Genomic DNA, 17,634 nt, shown 5'->3' on the forward strand with positions numbered 1-17,634 from the left:
CAGAGTATTATTTATTTTGAACTTATTATAAACAAACATGTTGCCTTTGGAAAAGAAGTTAAGAATAAGAAACACGTTAGTAAAAGTTATCGAAAATTACTTACGAGAAGAAATAAAACCTTGTTATGAACATTATCAAGAAGAAAAACTTACGTTATTGCAAACGTTGAACACTACCATAGAGAGCAAACTTGGAAAATAAAGTATTACGGAAGAGATTTCCGAAATTATTGAAGAGGAAGATCAATTAATAAAAGATGCTCAAGAAGGTAGTGACTTTGAAGTACGGGTAAGAAATGAACTGCTAATACTTGATCGTTTCCTAAAATCAAAACAAGATAGAAGTGACACAGTCAGTACGAGGTCAGTTAGTGCTTCAAGCTCTATTAAACTGCCAAAAAGTTGATGGCGATCCAACTAATTGGTTTTCATTTATTGATTCTTTTGAAGCAGCAGTTGGCAAAAACGATCACTTGTCTAATGTTGAAAAAATGAATTATTTGTTAGGATTTGTTGTTAAAGATGCTGCATCTACGATAGGCGGTTTAAAACTGAGTAATGATAATTATGAGATTGCTTTAAATTTGTTAAAAGATCGCTTCGGAGATCCGCAAATGATAATTTCAGGACATATGAATAAACTATTAAACTTGGAGCCTGTCATGGCTATTTCTGACGTTCGTAATTTACGCCAATTGTTCGATATAACTGAGGCGCAAGTGCGTAGTTTACATTCTTTAGGAATTGAATCTCAAACTTTGGCTCAATGCTTATACCTGTGTTATTGCAAAAACTGCCAGGAGAATTGCGTCTGATTATTAGTTGCCAACTTGGAAAAAACGCATGGAAAGTAAGCGAGGTTATGCAAGCTTTTAAAACTAAATTAGAAGCGCGAGAAAAAGTTTCAACCGGTCAGGAGGAAAGCCCTTGTTTTTCTGGTGCTTCCCTTTATGTTGGAAATCGACGGAATTTCGATGCAAAAGAAAGAAAATGTGCTTTTTGTGAAAACCCAGAGCACAAACCGCAATTTTGCTCTATTGTTTCCAAACCGACTGCGCGCTCTTCCATTTTAAAAAGGAAAGGATTATGCTTTTTATGTCTACAGTCAGGTCATGTAGCAAGACATTGCACAGTTACATGGAAATGTTTTAAATGTAAGGGACGTCATCATGTGTCTATTTGCAATAAGGGTAATCGAGACCAGGATAGCAATGATCAGAAAGAAGGTGAGGGAACTTCAAATAACGTGGCGAATACTGAATGTGATTTTAACGCAGTTTTGTTACAAACTGCGTCTGCGGAAATTTTTTCTGATGATAAAAACTGTCACAGGTGTAGAATTTTGTTTGATAGTGGCAGTCAAATGTCATACATTTCTCCGCAAGCGGCGGAAAAATTGAAATTGAAAACAATCGACAAAAAACAAATGTGTCTTAAAACGTTTGGAGGAGCTAAACAAACTTTGGACATGGTTAGATTTACCGTTAAAACGAAAAATGACGAAGAAAATATTACGGTAAACGCGTTCGTATCCGAAATATGCTATCCTTTGACAAGCCAAAACATCGAGGGTGCAAAATCTAACTACCCTTTTCTGTGTCGTCTCGATTTAGCAGACAGTAATCCAAAAAATCAACCATTAAGTGTGGATATTTTGATTGGCGGGGATTATTATTGGTCCTTTATGAAAAACGACATGAAACGTAGCACCAAAGGTGGGCCCACAGCAATTTCATCAAAACTGGGATATATTTTAATGCCGGAGTCATACTACTAAATTGGATACTTCAGTGAACATTGTTAATACTCATGTTTTAAAAGTGCAAAATGAGTTGAGTGAAAATAAAACACTTGAAGACTTGGTTTAGGGATTTTGGAACATCCAGACTATGGGAATTAAAAAATCAGAAGAAAACGAGATTTCGGATCATGGTATTGAAGCAGGTGTGACATTTAAAAAAGAACGTTATGAGGTCAAGCTACCCGTAAAAGATCACGATCTGCTTGAAGATAACTATGATCTTTCAAAACAAAGATTAAAAACATGATTATTGTTGAAACAATACGATAACATTATTCGAGAACAAGAAAGTTGTCAAATAATTGAAAAGGCACCAGATGAACACGTTGTAGGACACACCCATTTTTTGCCGCATAAGCCAGTGATGCGGGAAGAAAAAACAACTACGACGGTGCGCATGGTTTTTGATGGGATTGCAAAAAAAAAAATGTATGGAACCTGGCCCCTCCATAGCCACGCCTTTGTTCGATGTTTTAGCCAGATTTCGAGCCAACAACATAGCTTTTATTGCTGATATAGAAAAAGCTTTTCTACAATTATCCTTGTTTCCAGGCCATCGAGACTATGTAAAGGCCGTTTCACATGACAGAAATATATTGAATCCAATATATTGGAAATTACTGATAACTATTGAAAAATATTGCCTCAATTAATTGACATAATGTGAAACCAACTTTTGAGACACGTTCGAAAAAACATTACGCAATCGCTTTCAATACTTGTCAAGACTTTTTAATTCAAACACGGTTTGAATTAAAAAATATTGCAAGGGAAATTCTTTTGTTGTGAGAAGACTCAATTGTTCTCCGAACAATAGAAAAATCGAATCAGCAAAGTATTCGAAATTTGTCTGTCTGAAATAAACAGTAAATGAAACATACGATCGAAGATAAAAGATGGAGCAAAATAACATTTATTATTTTGAAAGTCAGCCACACGATTTTGCTACGAATGATCAAATACTATTTCCTCAAGCTACGACGCAACAGCAACATGCCGCACATGTCTTCACTCAGAGCTCACCAAAACCAACCTCGTCAATCTTGAGCCAAAACACACAAATATTCGGTCAGAGCGTGCCACAGCAACTTCAACCTTCACTCAGCCCCGTATTTCAAAATCCAGAAGATGAAACTTCTGCGAAACCTCAGAAGCGAGGAAGAAAAGGCTTGAAACATGAGAAAGTTTGGAGTAGTGGTGAAACTGAACATTTGATAAATTTGTGGTCACAACACGAAGTTCTATACAAAGTTAGTTGTCCAGGATATATGGACAAAAACAAAAAACAACTGGCACTTGTAGCGATTGCAGCCGAGCTAAATTGTAGCGAGAGTGAAGTACAAAAGAAGATGCACAGCATGAAGACTGATTATGGGACATTACGTCAGAATTATGAGGAATCGAAGAGGAAAAGTGGAAGCGGGAGAGCTGATTTGAAGAAGCCTAATTGGCCTTGGTATGCACTTATGGAATTTTTGAACGATAACTTGACTTCCAAGCGCACATATTCCAACATGAGACAAAACGAGGCTTCATCGGAGATTGACGATTTAGAGTCTCACGAATCTTTCTATGTGACCCCAAAATTGAATTACAACATAATTTAAATGGACATTTAAAGAGACATTTAAAGAGACAATTTGCAATAATTCGAAATATTTTCCAATATAATGAATTCAATAATTTTCAATTGATATCATTATTCATAAATATATTGCTGTCAATATTTTTCTATATATTGCTGTAATGTGAAACGGCCTTAAGATTTTTGTGGTTTAACCCTATTCGGTCCGGGGGGGGGGGGGGGGGGGCGGATTCCGCCCCCCCCTGACGGTTTTTTTTTAATAACTCCTGATTGCTTTGTTATATGGCTATGATACTGACTGAGTTTCAACACTTATCTATTAGACACCTGCATGCTAATTTTTTAGGTCCCATACCTTTCAGAGGCTTTGATATTGGCAATTACTCGAAACTACCCCTAAAAATCTCTATGAAATCCTTATAATGGGGAAAATATAATAACTCCTGTTAGAATTATCCTTAGAACTTGAAACTTGCAACACAACTTTATTTCATCAAGAAGAATCATTTTGAATAATTTGAACACGTGACTAATCCGATTTCCAGATTTTGTCGGATTTCACCCGAAAATCGAAAAAAAACTGATTTTCGGGCAATTTTTGGCAATTTTTTATCCGATCCATGTAAAAACCGGAAGATATGTTAAATAACTTTTATTTAGCTTTCAGAAACTTCAAACAGAATGTAAAAATTCGCTCTAGAACGAAAGTAATTATATTTTAAGCAGATAGTGGCATTTTTGACAATTTTCAAGCTTCTGATGACGTCACAGAAAATGTGCTGACGCAAGCAAAAGTTTATTGGCGCCATTTTGTTCCTTTTATGACGTACTATAAGTGTGCCAAGTTTGATTCAATTTGAACAATCCTATGAAAAGTTATTGAGGGGGGGCGGAATCCCCCCCCCCCCCCCCGGTCATAGTATGTTCGAAAAACCCCGGACCGAATAGGGTTAAGAACATTGATACTATAGATTTTGACAATTTTGATAATAACGTTTTAGAGGAATGGCGAATTTGTAGAGTTTTATTTGGTTTAACAGCCTCGCCATTTTTGCTGAACGCAACGCTTTCGAAACATATTAAAAATTATGAGGACATTGATCCTAAATTTACCGAACGATTTTTAAATTCTTTACATGTCGATGATTTAAATGGCGGCTCTAAAAATGTTGACGAAGGGTTTACGTTTTATTGTAAAGTTAAAGATCTTTTAGCAGAAGCAAGTTTTAATATGCGTAAATTTCAGTCCAATGCTCCAAAACTTGAAGCTCTCGTTAACGAACGTTACAAAGGGCCTCTTGAGGTAAACCATGAAGGCAACACAACAAAAGTTTTGGGATTACAGTGGCTTAAAGATAGTGATAAGATTGGGTTTAATTTTGAGGAGATAAAGCAGAAATTTCATGCGAAGCCCGATACAACGAAACGCAACGTATTACAAGCAATAGCGTCAATTTTTGATCCACTTGGCTTGATAAATCCTATTATCGTTAAAATGAAAACCTTTTTTCAAGATTTATGTATTAAGAATGTAAAGTGGGATTCTCCTTTATCGGAAGAACACTTAGAGATATGGTCAGGTATTGTGAAAGAGTTACACGAAGTCCCCTCTATTCAAATTGATAGAAATTATTGTTATAATGATAAGAACGATCCGTATAAGTCTGTCCAATTTACATGGTTTTAGTGACGCGTCTAAAGCAGCACACGGATGTTGTGTTTATATTCGATTTGAAACCGAATCCGGTAAGATTAAAACTGCTTTGGTATCGAGTAAATCGCGTGTTGCTCCAATTAAGTCACAAACCATACCTCGCTTAGAATTATTGGGAGCTTTAATGTTAGCAAGACTGTTGGATACAGTCTCCCGTGCTTTAAACAATGTTTATCCAATCGAACGTATATTTGCGTGGATTGATTCTAGTGTTGTGTATTCTTGGATTAAAAACAGTGATAAAATTTATAAACCTTTCGTACAAAATAGATTGACTGAGATAAGAAGATTATTTGATGTAAAATGCTTGAAATTAGTTGGCACTAATGATAATCCTGCCGATATTAGTTCCAGAGGTTCTTCGCTATTAAAGCTCTCCACTAGGAGTCTCTGGTTTGAGGGTCCAGGTTTTCTAACTTTACCAGAAAACGAGTGGCCGCGTCTGCAAGTTGGAGACAAGTTCCTGCCGGAGTCTTCCTGTGAAGAGAAACTTTCATTGAATGTTAATACAGAGTTCACGTGTTTAAAAAGTGACTCTGATGTAGTTAATGATCCTTGTTTATCTGAGATCATTAAAGTTGATAATTATAATAGTTTTAAAAAATTGGTGCACGTTACGGCGTATGTATTACGATTTATAAGAAGATGTAAAGAAGAAAAGAAGAGAAATGAAAAGAAGACTACTAACACATTATTACTAACAAAAAGGGAGTGGCCCGAAGATTTGTCGGTGGAAGAGATTAAGTTTGCGCAATTCAAGTGGTTAAAACTGTTTCAGTGGAAGGTCCAGAATAACAAGAATTTTGAAGTAGAAAAAGTGAAACTTGGTCTTTTTAAGGATGACGATGGAGTTCTGCGATGTAAAGGTCGTGTACAAAATTCACCTTTACCACACGACACTCGGCATCCAGTGTTTTTACCTACACAATGTGAGCTTTTGCCTCTTATTTATTCTTTGAAACCGTTGTTTTTTCTTTTGGAGCATTTTTTGAGAAAAAATCGACCCTGGGATTTCACGTTCCTCTGATTTTTTGTTACCTAAATGTCATTTTACGCCAAAATTGGTTCAAAAATTAAAACTACTTTATTTTCCACAATATTTGGCACAGTTAACAAAAAAAGTATACTGAACATGATGGTGACATCAAAATTTCGATTTTTTGGCCCCCTTAAATGTCATTTTAGGCCAAAATTTGTCCAAAAATTAAAACTACTTTATTTTCGACAAAATTTTGCACAGATCACAAAAAATATGCTGAACATGATGGTGACATCAAAATTTTGATTTTTTGCCACCTGAAATGTCATTTTAGGCCAAAATTGGTCCAAAAATTTAAACTACTTTATTTTCGACAAAATTTGGCACAGTTAATAGAAAAAATATGCTGAACATGATGGTGGCATCAAAATTTTGATTTTTTGCCACCTGAAATGTCATTTTAGGCCAAAATTGGTCTAAAATTTAAACTACTTTATTTTCGACAAAATTTGGCACAGTTAATAAAAAAAGTATGCTGAACATGATGGTGGCATCAAAATCTTGTTTTTTTGTCAACTAAATGCCGTTTAAGACCATAAACGTTTCAACCATGAATGATAGGCTATAATTTTTGTTCGCAATTTCTTTTAAAGTTTGAGTTTATTTTGACACGTTTCGTTTTGTTTGCGTTTGTTGTAAGATGTAATGTCACTTGTGTGTTTTATCTTCAGAGCTTCAAGCACCAAACCTCTTCGAATGTTTGGCACGATAACAACGAATTAGCAGGTTGTCATCAAATATTTTGGTAGCGAGCGGAAATTCTTAGAGCCCCCAGGGCTTCTTGTTTCGGATTCACATCGTGCTGTTGGTCATAATGGACCACGTGACACTCTTTGTCACGTGCGTAAACAATTTTGGATACCGCGTCTCAGACAAGTTGTTAGAAATTTATTACGTAACTGTACATTGTGTAAAAGATTTGAAAGTAAAGCGTTTACTTACCCAAGTACTTCTGCGTTACCTGATTTTCGTTTGTCGTTGAACTTTGCCTTCACAAATATTGGAATCGATTATGCAGGTCCGTTGTATATACGAGATATTTATTCACGTTCTGATGTACATAAAGCGTGGATTTGTTTGATTACTTGTGCTAGCAGTAGAGCTGTTTATTTGGATATTAGTACTGATTTGTCTGCTTCAGCTTGTGTTAATGTTTTAAAACGTTTTGTAAATAAAAATGGAACTCCGAAAGTTATCAACTTAGACAATGGTTCTAACTTTATTAGTAAAGAAGTTCAACATTTTGCATCATCACATGGCATTAAGTGGTGTTTTAATATTGAAGCTGCCCCCTGGCAGGGTGGATATTTCGAAAGGCTAATTCAGTCTCTTAAACGTTGTTTGAAAAAAGTACTTTTTAAAACTTTAGTTGATTATGAAGAGATGTTGACTATTTTGTCAGCAATTGAACGCATACTTAATAACCGTCCTTTGACGTTTATTTACGACGATGTTAACGAAAGTCCATTAACTCCGAATCAATTAATATACGGAAAAAACGTTAGTATCGATTATGAAGAATACGATGGCAAAAAAAGTGACGAGTTGACAGTTCGCGCGAAGTACATAAAAACTGTGCTCGATCATTTTTGGAAACGTTGGTTAAATGAATACGTTGTCGATTTACGCGAATTTCACAAACAGAAGAAGAAAAAGCTACAGTCCTCTTACGAAATTGAAGTAAACGATGTTGTTCTTATACACGATGATGGTAAAACTAGAGCAAAATGGAAGATAGGTCGAGTAACGGAATTGTTGAAAAGCAAGGACGCTCGTATACGTGCAGCAAAGGTATTAGTCGCAACTAACAACAATCGTAAAACGATAATTACACGCACTTTGCACAAACTTTATCCTGTTGAACAGTCTGATCGCGACTACGAGAATGACAAGGAAGATAACGACGAAATTAAAATTGACTTTATAAACGAAGATGACATCATCGTTTTTGGTGGGGAGTGTTAATTATTTATGTATTTTTAACACGTGACTCTTAATGTAGATGTATACTTTTTAGATGCTTCGGCAGTACAGAAAATATTTTGTTGATATAAGACACGTTTTCATGAGTTCCTTTTTACGAGATATTACAACGTAAAAGCTCATTTTTTTTGTGAAAGAAAAAAAATTTTCTTTTGTGGATGATCAAAAATAATGCCAATATATATATACAACGCATATATACACTTTTGCAAATAAAAAGGGAATATATATGTAAAGACAATATTGAAGACATGAACTTTCATATATTTTTAACGAATCCATCAATAAAATGCTTTTTAAATTTTACTTTTTAAAAACTTTTAGTCAGGGCGCTGAGAGCCGAAAAATACTAATAACAGCCCGGACAAATTGAGACTATTAAAACTAGAAATTATGATGGTGTGGGATACTAAATCACTCTACTGGCCTTTCTGAAATTTCTTATGGCCCCAATCCAGGATGATGTTAGGTCCTGATGACGTTACTCATTAAGGAAAAAAATTGATGACGGCAATTTTCCAACACAATTAGACTTTTTATAGAGGATAAAGAAGAAACAAAATATATATAAACACTATGTACTTTAAATAAAGTATTAGTTTTGTAAAGACATTTAAAATGCTCGTGACGTCACGATCTCCTAAAGTCGTAGCTTTATTGTGTCTTGTGTAAAGTGCCTTTCAGTGCAAATTTAATGCAAATTCTAATTGTTAAACAAACACTTTTATTATTACTATTCCATAAGCAAATGCATTGTGATCCCTACAAAGGATATGTTCTTTTCATGGTGGAACTCGTCGGTAAGCATGAACTCAAGCCTGTCTGTCGAGCCTTCTTGGGAAGATTCCGGAGTGTCAAAATTCCAGGTAAGAGACCTTGGTGGGAAGCATGGCGAGAATCTTGGATTTTTTACCATCAAAGAAGCAATCGTTTTCATCCAGCTGAGGGCAGACAAGACGTAGTCTATGGTAAACATCAGTCTTGTACCATCCAGCATAGTCGCCCTTCGTATAGTACTTCCCCCCTTTCGTCACCCAAACAAACCGTGTAGTTATCAGCCGGGACGGAACTTCGTACCAAAAAGGTTTTTTTCCAACAATCACAAAGGGAGTTCCGGACCAAAGGATTTGTTGGGGTGACTCCTTGTTCTTGATATCTTCGAAGAGAATTTTGAGATTTTTTAAACTAATATCTAAAAAATTAAGTTGGTAACACACACAAAGATTTTCTTTTTTAAAGTAGACTACGGCTTTTGGTTTCTCTTGGTCAAAAGATCAATCTTTTTTATTAGCTATATCTTTAAACTCACCAGCAACTCCGAATGATTTATCTTTTTGATAAACACAGAAATGATAATGATTTTATCTCGAGATTTCTAACTGCTACATCGACATTTTCCATGGATTCTAATATATATTTCTGTTTCTCTTTACAATCTACAAAGTATCCAGTGGAAAAAAATTTTCGATTTTGATTCAATTCTAGCTTTTATTATTTCTTTATAATATCCAATAATAATAAAAAAAAAACTTTGACAACTTACCATCTAGATTTTCATTATTCGTTTTATTTATTTCGATTATTGAACGATGATTACAGATCGAAAGGTTTTATTTTAGTTGAAAACTTCAACGGTATACAAAATCTCAAAAACACGTGCGTGTGCCTCCAGGCTTTTTCCGCGAATTCCTGCTCAATGCGCACCCAATGCATTTCGGTATTACGCAACAATACGTCATATTGGAATGACGTAGTTCTAATAATAATTTAAATTTAAAACCACGGAATCGCATTTTGGATGAGGCATCTTCCTGTTCAAGCGCGCCATATTGATTATACTCCAGCTTGTTCACGCTGCAAAACGAAGTTATTTTTTTGAAGCGAAGAAAAACATTTGCTTGGGTTAGTATAATTATTCAACTGCTTAAATTTCAGTTCTGTCAACATTTAAGATATTCTCTTCATTGTGTCTAGTTTTGCCAAGCGGCTTTCTTCAACACCTTTCTTTTGCCAAAGGTCTTCTGAATTTCGTTGTGTTTCAGGTGGGGCACAAGGTCTTTTCCTTCCTGTCAGTTTGCCCCAAACTGACCAAAGAAAATTACTGAATACTTATTGAAAGAAAGAACATATTGAAACTATATATATAACCGAAACTTGCTAAAGAAAGAATTGTTGAAACACTTAATTAGCAAAAGCTTACATAGTTTATACCATTGTGTTATTTCAGTAGGTTTCTGTCGGCATAGGCTACAGTGTATATAGCTATACATATTTTTAATACATCAGTATAGGCTACATTATTAGTTAGCTAACTACCCTCTCGTTTATACTGTCACAATTTAGTATGAACACTCCCAAAGCGTTCGTGCAGAGAGTAACCCAGGCGTTGCTTACAGTATTGTCAAGTCTGTTCAAGGAAATTTTCATCAAGGCAATGACAAATTTGGTGAAAGTGCTGGTACTCCATGTGTAGCAAATGCCACGCATGCTATCATTTAGTCAAATATTCGCAAGGCTTCACTCTGGACTGATTTGGATTTAGACCATATTTTAGATAACGTGATTGTTTATATAAGTCACTTCTTACAACTGGTGCTATTCTTTGATCAACTCCCAATCACTATTTCTATACCTAGAGGGCACTCAATTATCTGTAACCTTTAGACAATTTACATGGTGAACTAACTTGGTTCCAAAATAATTTTTTGAACCTTGCAGAATGTAGTGGGATGATGTTTATGATAGGTGGTTTTACAACATCAACTTTATATAACAAGTCCTGCTTTTTTATATTTGACTCCCATAGTCGGGGAAATAATGGTTCATTTACTGCAGATGGTTATTCTGTGTTGTTAAAGTTTAAAAATATTAGTGATGTGGAGAGCTACATCAAGGACTCTTATTTGACGAAACAAAGTAAGTCTTCTCTTCAATATGAGTTACAACCTGTTAAGGTTCATATAAGTGAAAAACAATTGGCTCAGATTTGGGCTTCTATTAAAAGAAAAAAGAGGAGAGAAAAATACCAAAATTCAAAGGAGCAAGTTACACAAAGGTTAAGAGAGCAATATGCTACTAATGAAAACATTAAATCTAGAAAACGAAAACGGAGTAAGGAATACTATGCCACGGAACAGCAGCAAATAAAACTGAAAAGGAAAGAGTATTACGAGAGTGAGCGTGACAATGTGTTGTCAAAAAGAAAAGAAATTTATGCAAATAATAGTGAGAAATTCAAAGAACGATCCAGTAAATCATTTTATCATAAGAAAAGTGAGACGCTGTATAAAGCTAAGTCCAATTAAACATTTCAACCAGCGTTTACTCAATTATTCACAAAAATTTGCATCAGATGCAGACTACATATTTTATGCCCATCATGTTATTCAACAAATCAATTTGAAAAGTAGAATAAATATCGCAATGAAAAAATTTTATGGTAACAATCTAACAGCTGGTATGTTCAGTAACAATTTTAAGGAAACTGTTAAATCTTTTGTTGCTAACGACGAGGCTTTTAATTTCATGAATACCATCACAGGTACTCCAGCATAGGTATTAACATGGCAAAACAATTTGGAACGCCTACATTTTTTTAACATTGTCCTGTGCTGACCTTTGTTGGAATGAACTAGTTTCAATAATATCAAAACTCAATGGCTTTAATCTTACTGAAAAGGATTTGGATGGTGTGGTTACCATATTTGTTTATATCTTCCCCAGTCCTCTAGCTGCTCTTCTTATGTATTTATATTCTCGCACATGTTAGTTTTAGATTTCGTTCTTTAAAAATATAGTCACGTTTTAAAATAAAGTTTTATTTGTATCCGAATTTATCTGGAAATTCATTGGAGCCCTCGGAGAGATACTTTGCTTATGTATCTATGGTTTTATTTAGTGGTTTTTAGTTGTCTTATTTTTATTGGTTTGGTTTAAAGTTTGGTGTTGTTTTGATTTTAAAAATGGGTGATTTCGCGAAGTACAACAAAGTTAGAAAGTCTGTTGTTAGAACTGCAAACAAATTAATTACAAGGGGAGAGACAATTATTTCGTCATATACCGATAATGTTGCAGATGTTCGTCAAATTGAGTCGATCCGTGATACTTTGATGGAAAAAATAGCGAAAGTTGCTGAACTAAACGAGTCGATTATGGATTGCTTGACAGAGCAGGATGATATCGACAAGGAAGAAGATTCTAGTACGGAGGAAATGATGATGTTAAAGGATAAACTTCGTCTGTTTGAATCATTTTTAGAAAAACGATCAGCCAAAAAGGATTTTTCAGAAGCAGGAAGCACTTTCAGCCACAGTAAACTAATAAAATTGCCTCGCTTACATTTACAGCCCTTTGATGGGCATCCGGAAAACTGGTCGACTTTCTGGGATAGCTTTGAATGTGCCGTACACACTAATGACGATATTTCCGACGTTCAAAAAATGACCTATTTAAAAAATCTAGTAGAAGGTCCCGCTGCAAGTTGTATCGCTGGGTTTAGACTTAGCAATGAAAATTATAAAACCGTCGTTGATTTACTGAAAGAGAGATATAATAATAAACAGTTACTTATTTCAGCACATATGAAAAAATTACTGAAACTTGAACAGGCGAATAACTTAACTAACATAGAAACATTGCGTAATGTATTTGACAACGTTGAGACACAAGTGAGAAGTCTGGAAAATTTAGATGTCACGTCTGAAAATTATGGTCCGCTATTAATACCGGTACTTATGTCGAAACTTCCAGAAGAGCTTAATTTAATTATTAGTCGTCAATTTAACGACAAAGATTGCTGGGATATGAAGTTAGTTTTAAGAGCGTTAAAATCGGAGATCGAAGTTCGTGAGAAATCTGCATATTCTTTACAACAGCCACACGATAACAACCCGTTTTCATCATCGGCATTACCAGTTCACTATTCACATCAATCGAACCGTGATCTTCCGCACAATCAGTATCAGAACAATCAGCATAATTATCGCAATCATCAGAATAATCAGAATAATTATAGATGCATATTTTGTGACAAATCGCATAAATCACAGCAATGCCGAATAATCACTAATTTCGACGCAAGGAAAAACGTGTTACGTGACAAGAAGAGATGTTTTGTTTGTTTGAAAGGTGGACATTTAGCCAAGTCTTGTTATTCTAAGATTAGTTGTTTAAAGTGTTCGGGTAGACACCATGTTGCTATTTGTGATAAGAAAAGGGACGTTGACCAAGGTCGTAGAGATAAGGATGGAACCGAACAAGAAAAACCAGAAAATGTTGCTGGTGCCACTTCGTTGGTTACAAGTTCAAATTCGCTCGACATTCCGAGTTCCGTTATGTTGCAAACCGCTAAAGTTAAAGTTGTTAATACTACTGATCCTTCAAAAATTGAGAACACGAGAATTTTGTTCGATAACTGTTCCCAATTAAGTTACATATCGCCCGAGTTATGTGAAAAATTGCAATTAAAGGTTGTTGGTAAGCGTGAGATTTGCATCCGTATTTTTGGTAAACATTCGTTCAAAGAAACTTTAGATAGGGTGCAGTTTTCAGTGATCGGTTTAGATGGAGATAAAATCAACGTTGATTGTTATGTGAAAAATATTTGTCATCCTTTAACAGGACAGAATTTTAACGATTGTTTGAAGTATAAACACTTGAAAGACTTACGTTTAGCTGACAGTAACTGTAATAATAGAGATTTGAAGGTGGATGTCTTGTTGGGTGCTGATAATTATTGGAAATTTTTTGATGGTGGTATAGTTCGGGGTGAGGATGGGCCAGTTGCTTTAAATTCAAAGGTTGGATACATTGTAAGTGGACGCATAGGGTCGAGTGAAGGTAGTAGAAGTGCAGTCTTGGTAGCAAACGTATTGAAGATTGGGGCTGAGTTTGTCGAAGATAAGTTGGATAATCAGTTGGAAAAGTTTTGGTCCTTCGAAAACGCTGGTATCGAGGAACAACCAGCTGTTGAAAATTTTTGTGAAAATGTTAAATTCAGCGCGCAGACTAAACGTTACGAGGTGCGGCTGCCTTTTAAGGATGATCACGATGTGCTCCCTGATAATTATTGTGTTTCTTCAAAGAGACTTGAATCATTGAGGCATAAATTGAAAAATAATCCCGAATTATTGCGTAATTATAACAGTATCCTCAAAGAACAGCTTGAACAAGGTATCATTGAAAGAGTTACCAACGACGATTGTACCAAAAGACAAGTTCACTATTTACCACACCGACCAGTCATTCGTGATGATAAACCAAGCACCAAAGTACGCATGGTATTCGATGCAAGTTCAAAATCGGTGGGACTGTCTTCATTAAATGATTGTTTGTATGCTGGACCATCTTTAACGGAGCCTTTATATAACGTTTTATTGCGCTTTCGATCTCACAAAGTAGCCTTCATTGCTGATATCGAGAAGGCATTTTTACAAATTAGTTTACATCCAACCGATCGTGATTTTGTTCGTTTTATTTGGTTTAAAGATTTACATAATTTATCAGAACAAAACATTGAAACTGCAGAAATTGGTATTTATAGATTGAGTAGAGTATTGTTTGGTGTAAGTTCGTCACCATTCCTCCTTAGTGCCACTCTTATTAAGCATGCTGAATCGTTTAATCATGTTGATCCTTTGTTTGTACAGAAGTTATTGAGTTCACTTCACGTTGATGATCTAACTTCCGGTGGCGCTACTGTTAATGCAGCACATGATTTTTACCAGAAATGTAAACAACGTCTCGCTGAAGCAAATTTCAATCTGCATAAATTTCATTCGAATTCCGAAGAGTTGGAACAATTAGTTACCAAACCCCATGTTGCTCATACCGGACATGTTACCAAAGTTCTTGGTGTTTTGTGGGATAAAAAGAAAGATTCGCTCTTATTCACATTCGACGACATTTTATCGTTAGCGAAGGACATACCGACAAAACGACAATTGATTAAATTTACCGCTTCCATTTATGACCCTCTTGGTCTTATTAACCCTATTGTTATGCGATTAAAAACATTGTTTCAAAAAACCTGTGTAGGTAAAATTGGTTGGGACATCGAGTTGAGTGGACAGGTTTTGGACGAGTGGCGAGTTACGTACAATGATTTTAAAAGTTTTTCACATTTGAATGTACCACGATGTTACGATGGCGGGAATATTGTTGATGTACAATTGCATGGTTTTTCTGATGCTTCTTTGAAAGGTTACGGTGCGTGTGTTTATTTGAGGTTCGAACATGCTGATGGTAGTTTTTTTACGAAGTTAGTGACGTCTAAGTCGAGAATCGCGCCAATTAAACCGGTCACGATACCTCGATTGGAGCTGTATGGTGCAGTGATGTTAGCGAAGCTGGTGAAGTATGTTCGTGATGAGTTGAGTTTGGTTTATGATATTTCTGTGACACGGTGTTGGATTGATTCGTCTATTGTTTTATATTGGATTAAAAATGTTAATAAGAAGTATGAGGTGGTTGTCGAACGGCGAGTTGGTATCATTCGTGATTTAGTTTCATCGGACAGTTGGTTTCATGTGGAGTCAAAGGCAAATCCTGCGGATATTTTGTCGAGAGGTTGTTTGGTATCTGAGTTGGTGAACAATAACTTATGGTTTTCAGGACCTGATTTCTTGCGCGACACTAACATCTCAGCTTCGAGTTTTAATTTCAGTAATTTCAAGGTTGATGATTCGACTTGTTTAATTGTTGGTAACGACGAATCAGAGGAGAGCACCGAAGAAGAAATTGATTTAAATTTTATGAACATTGCACGATATTCTAATTACACACGTTTATTGCGAATTACCGCATTGGTTTTACGATTTGTTGGAAACCTCAGAAAAAAGCGTCGTAAGGAAGAATTGGTTTTACATACATTTGTTACAAAGGACGAGCAGTTGCATGCAGAAAAACTGTGGATTAAATATGCGCAAAAAGATATAATTCAACTTCCGAGTTACAAGCAGTTACAAAAAGATTTACGATTTCAAAATATTGATGGTATTATTCGTTGTAAGGGACGCTTAGAAAACGCTCCTTTAGACTTTGATACTAAGTTTCCGATATTTTTACCGAAAAAAAATCCTTTAACTAGGCTAGTCATTTTGCATTATCATGTTCAAGTTTTGCATATTGGTTTGAAAGAAACACTTAATGCCATCAGATCGAAATTTTGGATTCCAAAAGCACGAAATTACATAAAGCAGTTAATCCGACAGTGCTATTTATGTCGTTATTATGAAGGGAAATCTTATGCGTATCCTGTTTCACCAGCATTACCGAAATCACGACTATCCAATCATCATCCGTTTAAACATACTGGTCTCGACTATGCCGGACCTTTATATGTTCGAAATGTTTATCATGGTGGAAGTATGTATAAAGCTTGGGTGTTCTTATTTACTTGTACCAGTACCAGAGCTTTACATTTGGATTTAGTTCCTGATGCTTCGTCTTCAGGTTGTATTCGTAGTCTTCGCCGATTTTTCAGTGAACGAGGTATTCCCTCTGAAATTATTTCTGATAATGGTAGTCAATTCATTGCCGAAGATACGCAACGATTTTCGTCAAATCGAGGAATTAAATGGCATTTTAATTTAGAAGCCGATCCTTGGTGGGGAGGGATGTTCGAAAGACTTGTAAGATCCGTTAAACGTTGTTTAAAGAAGACTTTACACAATACCAGATTATCGTATGAAGAACTACTGACTGTTCTAGCTGAAATTCAAGCAGTTATTAATAACAGACCGCTGACATTTTTGTATGAAAACATAGGTGAGCAACCATTAACACCTAACCATTTATTATTTGGGAGAAAAATTAATTTGGAAGCCTCACATATTGATAGCGATGAAAATGAAAAAGATTTGTGTCAACGTTATGATCATTTGCAACGTATCATAAACCACTATTGGAATCGATGGAAATGCGAATATTTGACAGAGTTACGCGAATATCACAGAGTTGGCAAATCACGTGGTGAAACTTCTATTCGAATCAACGATGTTGTTTTAATTGAGGAAGCAAAGCAACCGAGACAAAATTGGAAAATGGGAGTCGTTGAAGAGTTCGTACCATCACGTGACGGCAAGAAACGGGGAGCTGTCGTTAGATATGTTCTCAATGGAAACACACATACAATAAGAAGACCGATAAACAAACTTTATCCTGTTGAATTAGCGAAAGACGAAGCTGAAAAGAAAGAAGAAGTAAATATCACATTCATTGACGAAAATGATATCATAACGAACATTTAAATAAGAAACATAAAGACATTATGTTATACATTTGTTGACACTTTTATAGTTTATCACGTATTTGTTATATATAAGATATTTAGGCAGCTAGGGGGGAGGATGTGGTTACCATATTTGTTTATATCTTCCCCAGTCCTCTAGCTGCTCTTCTTATGTATTTATATTCTCGCACATGTTAGTTTTAGATTTCGTTCTTTAAAAATATAGTCACGTTTTAAAATAAAGTTTTATTTGTATCCGAATTTATCTGGAAATTCAGATGGA

The 17,634-nt window shown here is 35.4% G+C and overlaps 3 protein-coding genes across 3 annotated transcripts; all 3 read left to right on the plus strand.

Moving 5' to 3' along the window:
* The first annotated feature begins 862 nt into the window (after window positions 1-862).
* On the plus strand, window positions 863-1,777 carry LOC130629934 (uncharacterized). Its single transcript, XM_057443312.1, has one exon. The coding sequence runs from the start codon at window positions 863-865 to the stop codon at window positions 1,775-1,777; it is 915 nt and encodes a 304-aa protein (XP_057299295.1).
* A 920-nt stretch (window positions 1,778-2,697) lies between these two features.
* LOC130629935 (uncharacterized) lies at window positions 2,698-8,104 on the plus strand. The gene is made up of 4 exons (XM_057443313.1): window positions 2,698-3,301; window positions 4,388-4,966; window positions 5,013-6,063; window positions 7,057-8,104. Exons 1-4 carry the CDS (start codon window positions 2,698-2,700, stop codon window positions 8,102-8,104), a joined length of 3,282 nt encoding a protein of 1,093 aa, XP_057299296.1.
* Window positions 8,105-12,084: 3,980 nt separating this feature from the next.
* LOC130629936 (uncharacterized) lies at window positions 12,085-17,370 on the plus strand. The gene has a single exon (XM_057443314.1). It carries the CDS (start codon window positions 12,085-12,087, stop codon window positions 17,368-17,370), a length of 5,286 nt encoding a protein of 1,761 aa, XP_057299297.1.
* The last annotated feature ends 264 nt before the right edge of the window (window positions 17,371-17,634 follow it).

This window comes from Hydractinia symbiolongicarpus, chromosome 2 (assembly GCF_029227915.1).
Source record: "Hydractinia symbiolongicarpus strain clone_291-10 chromosome 2, HSymV2.1, whole genome shotgun sequence".
NCBI classification, from domain to species: Eukaryota; Metazoa; Cnidaria; class Hydrozoa; order Anthoathecata; family Hydractiniidae; genus Hydractinia; species Hydractinia symbiolongicarpus.

Excerpts from the sequence above, each read along its gene's own strand:
- LOC130629934 (XM_057443312.1), top strand. The coding sequence starts at position 863 with ATGCAAGCTTTTAAAACTAAATTAGAAGCGCGAGAAAAAGTTTCAACC.
- LOC130629935 (XM_057443313.1), top strand. The coding sequence starts at position 2,698 with ATGGAGCAAAATAACATTTATTATTTTGAAAGTCAGCCACACGATTTT. Across the intron at positions 3,302-4,387 it reads CGATAACTTGACTTCCAAGC|AGGAATGGCGAATTTGTAGA; the intron begins GCACATATTCCA and ends ATAACGTTTTAG. Across the intron at positions 6,064-7,056 it reads CTTATTTATTCTTTGAAACC|ATTTGAAAGTAAAGCGTTTA; the intron begins GTTGTTTTTTCT and ends ATTGTGTAAAAG.
- LOC130629936 (XM_057443314.1), top strand. The coding sequence starts at position 12,085 with ATGGGTGATTTCGCGAAGTACAACAAAGTTAGAAAGTCTGTTGTTAGA.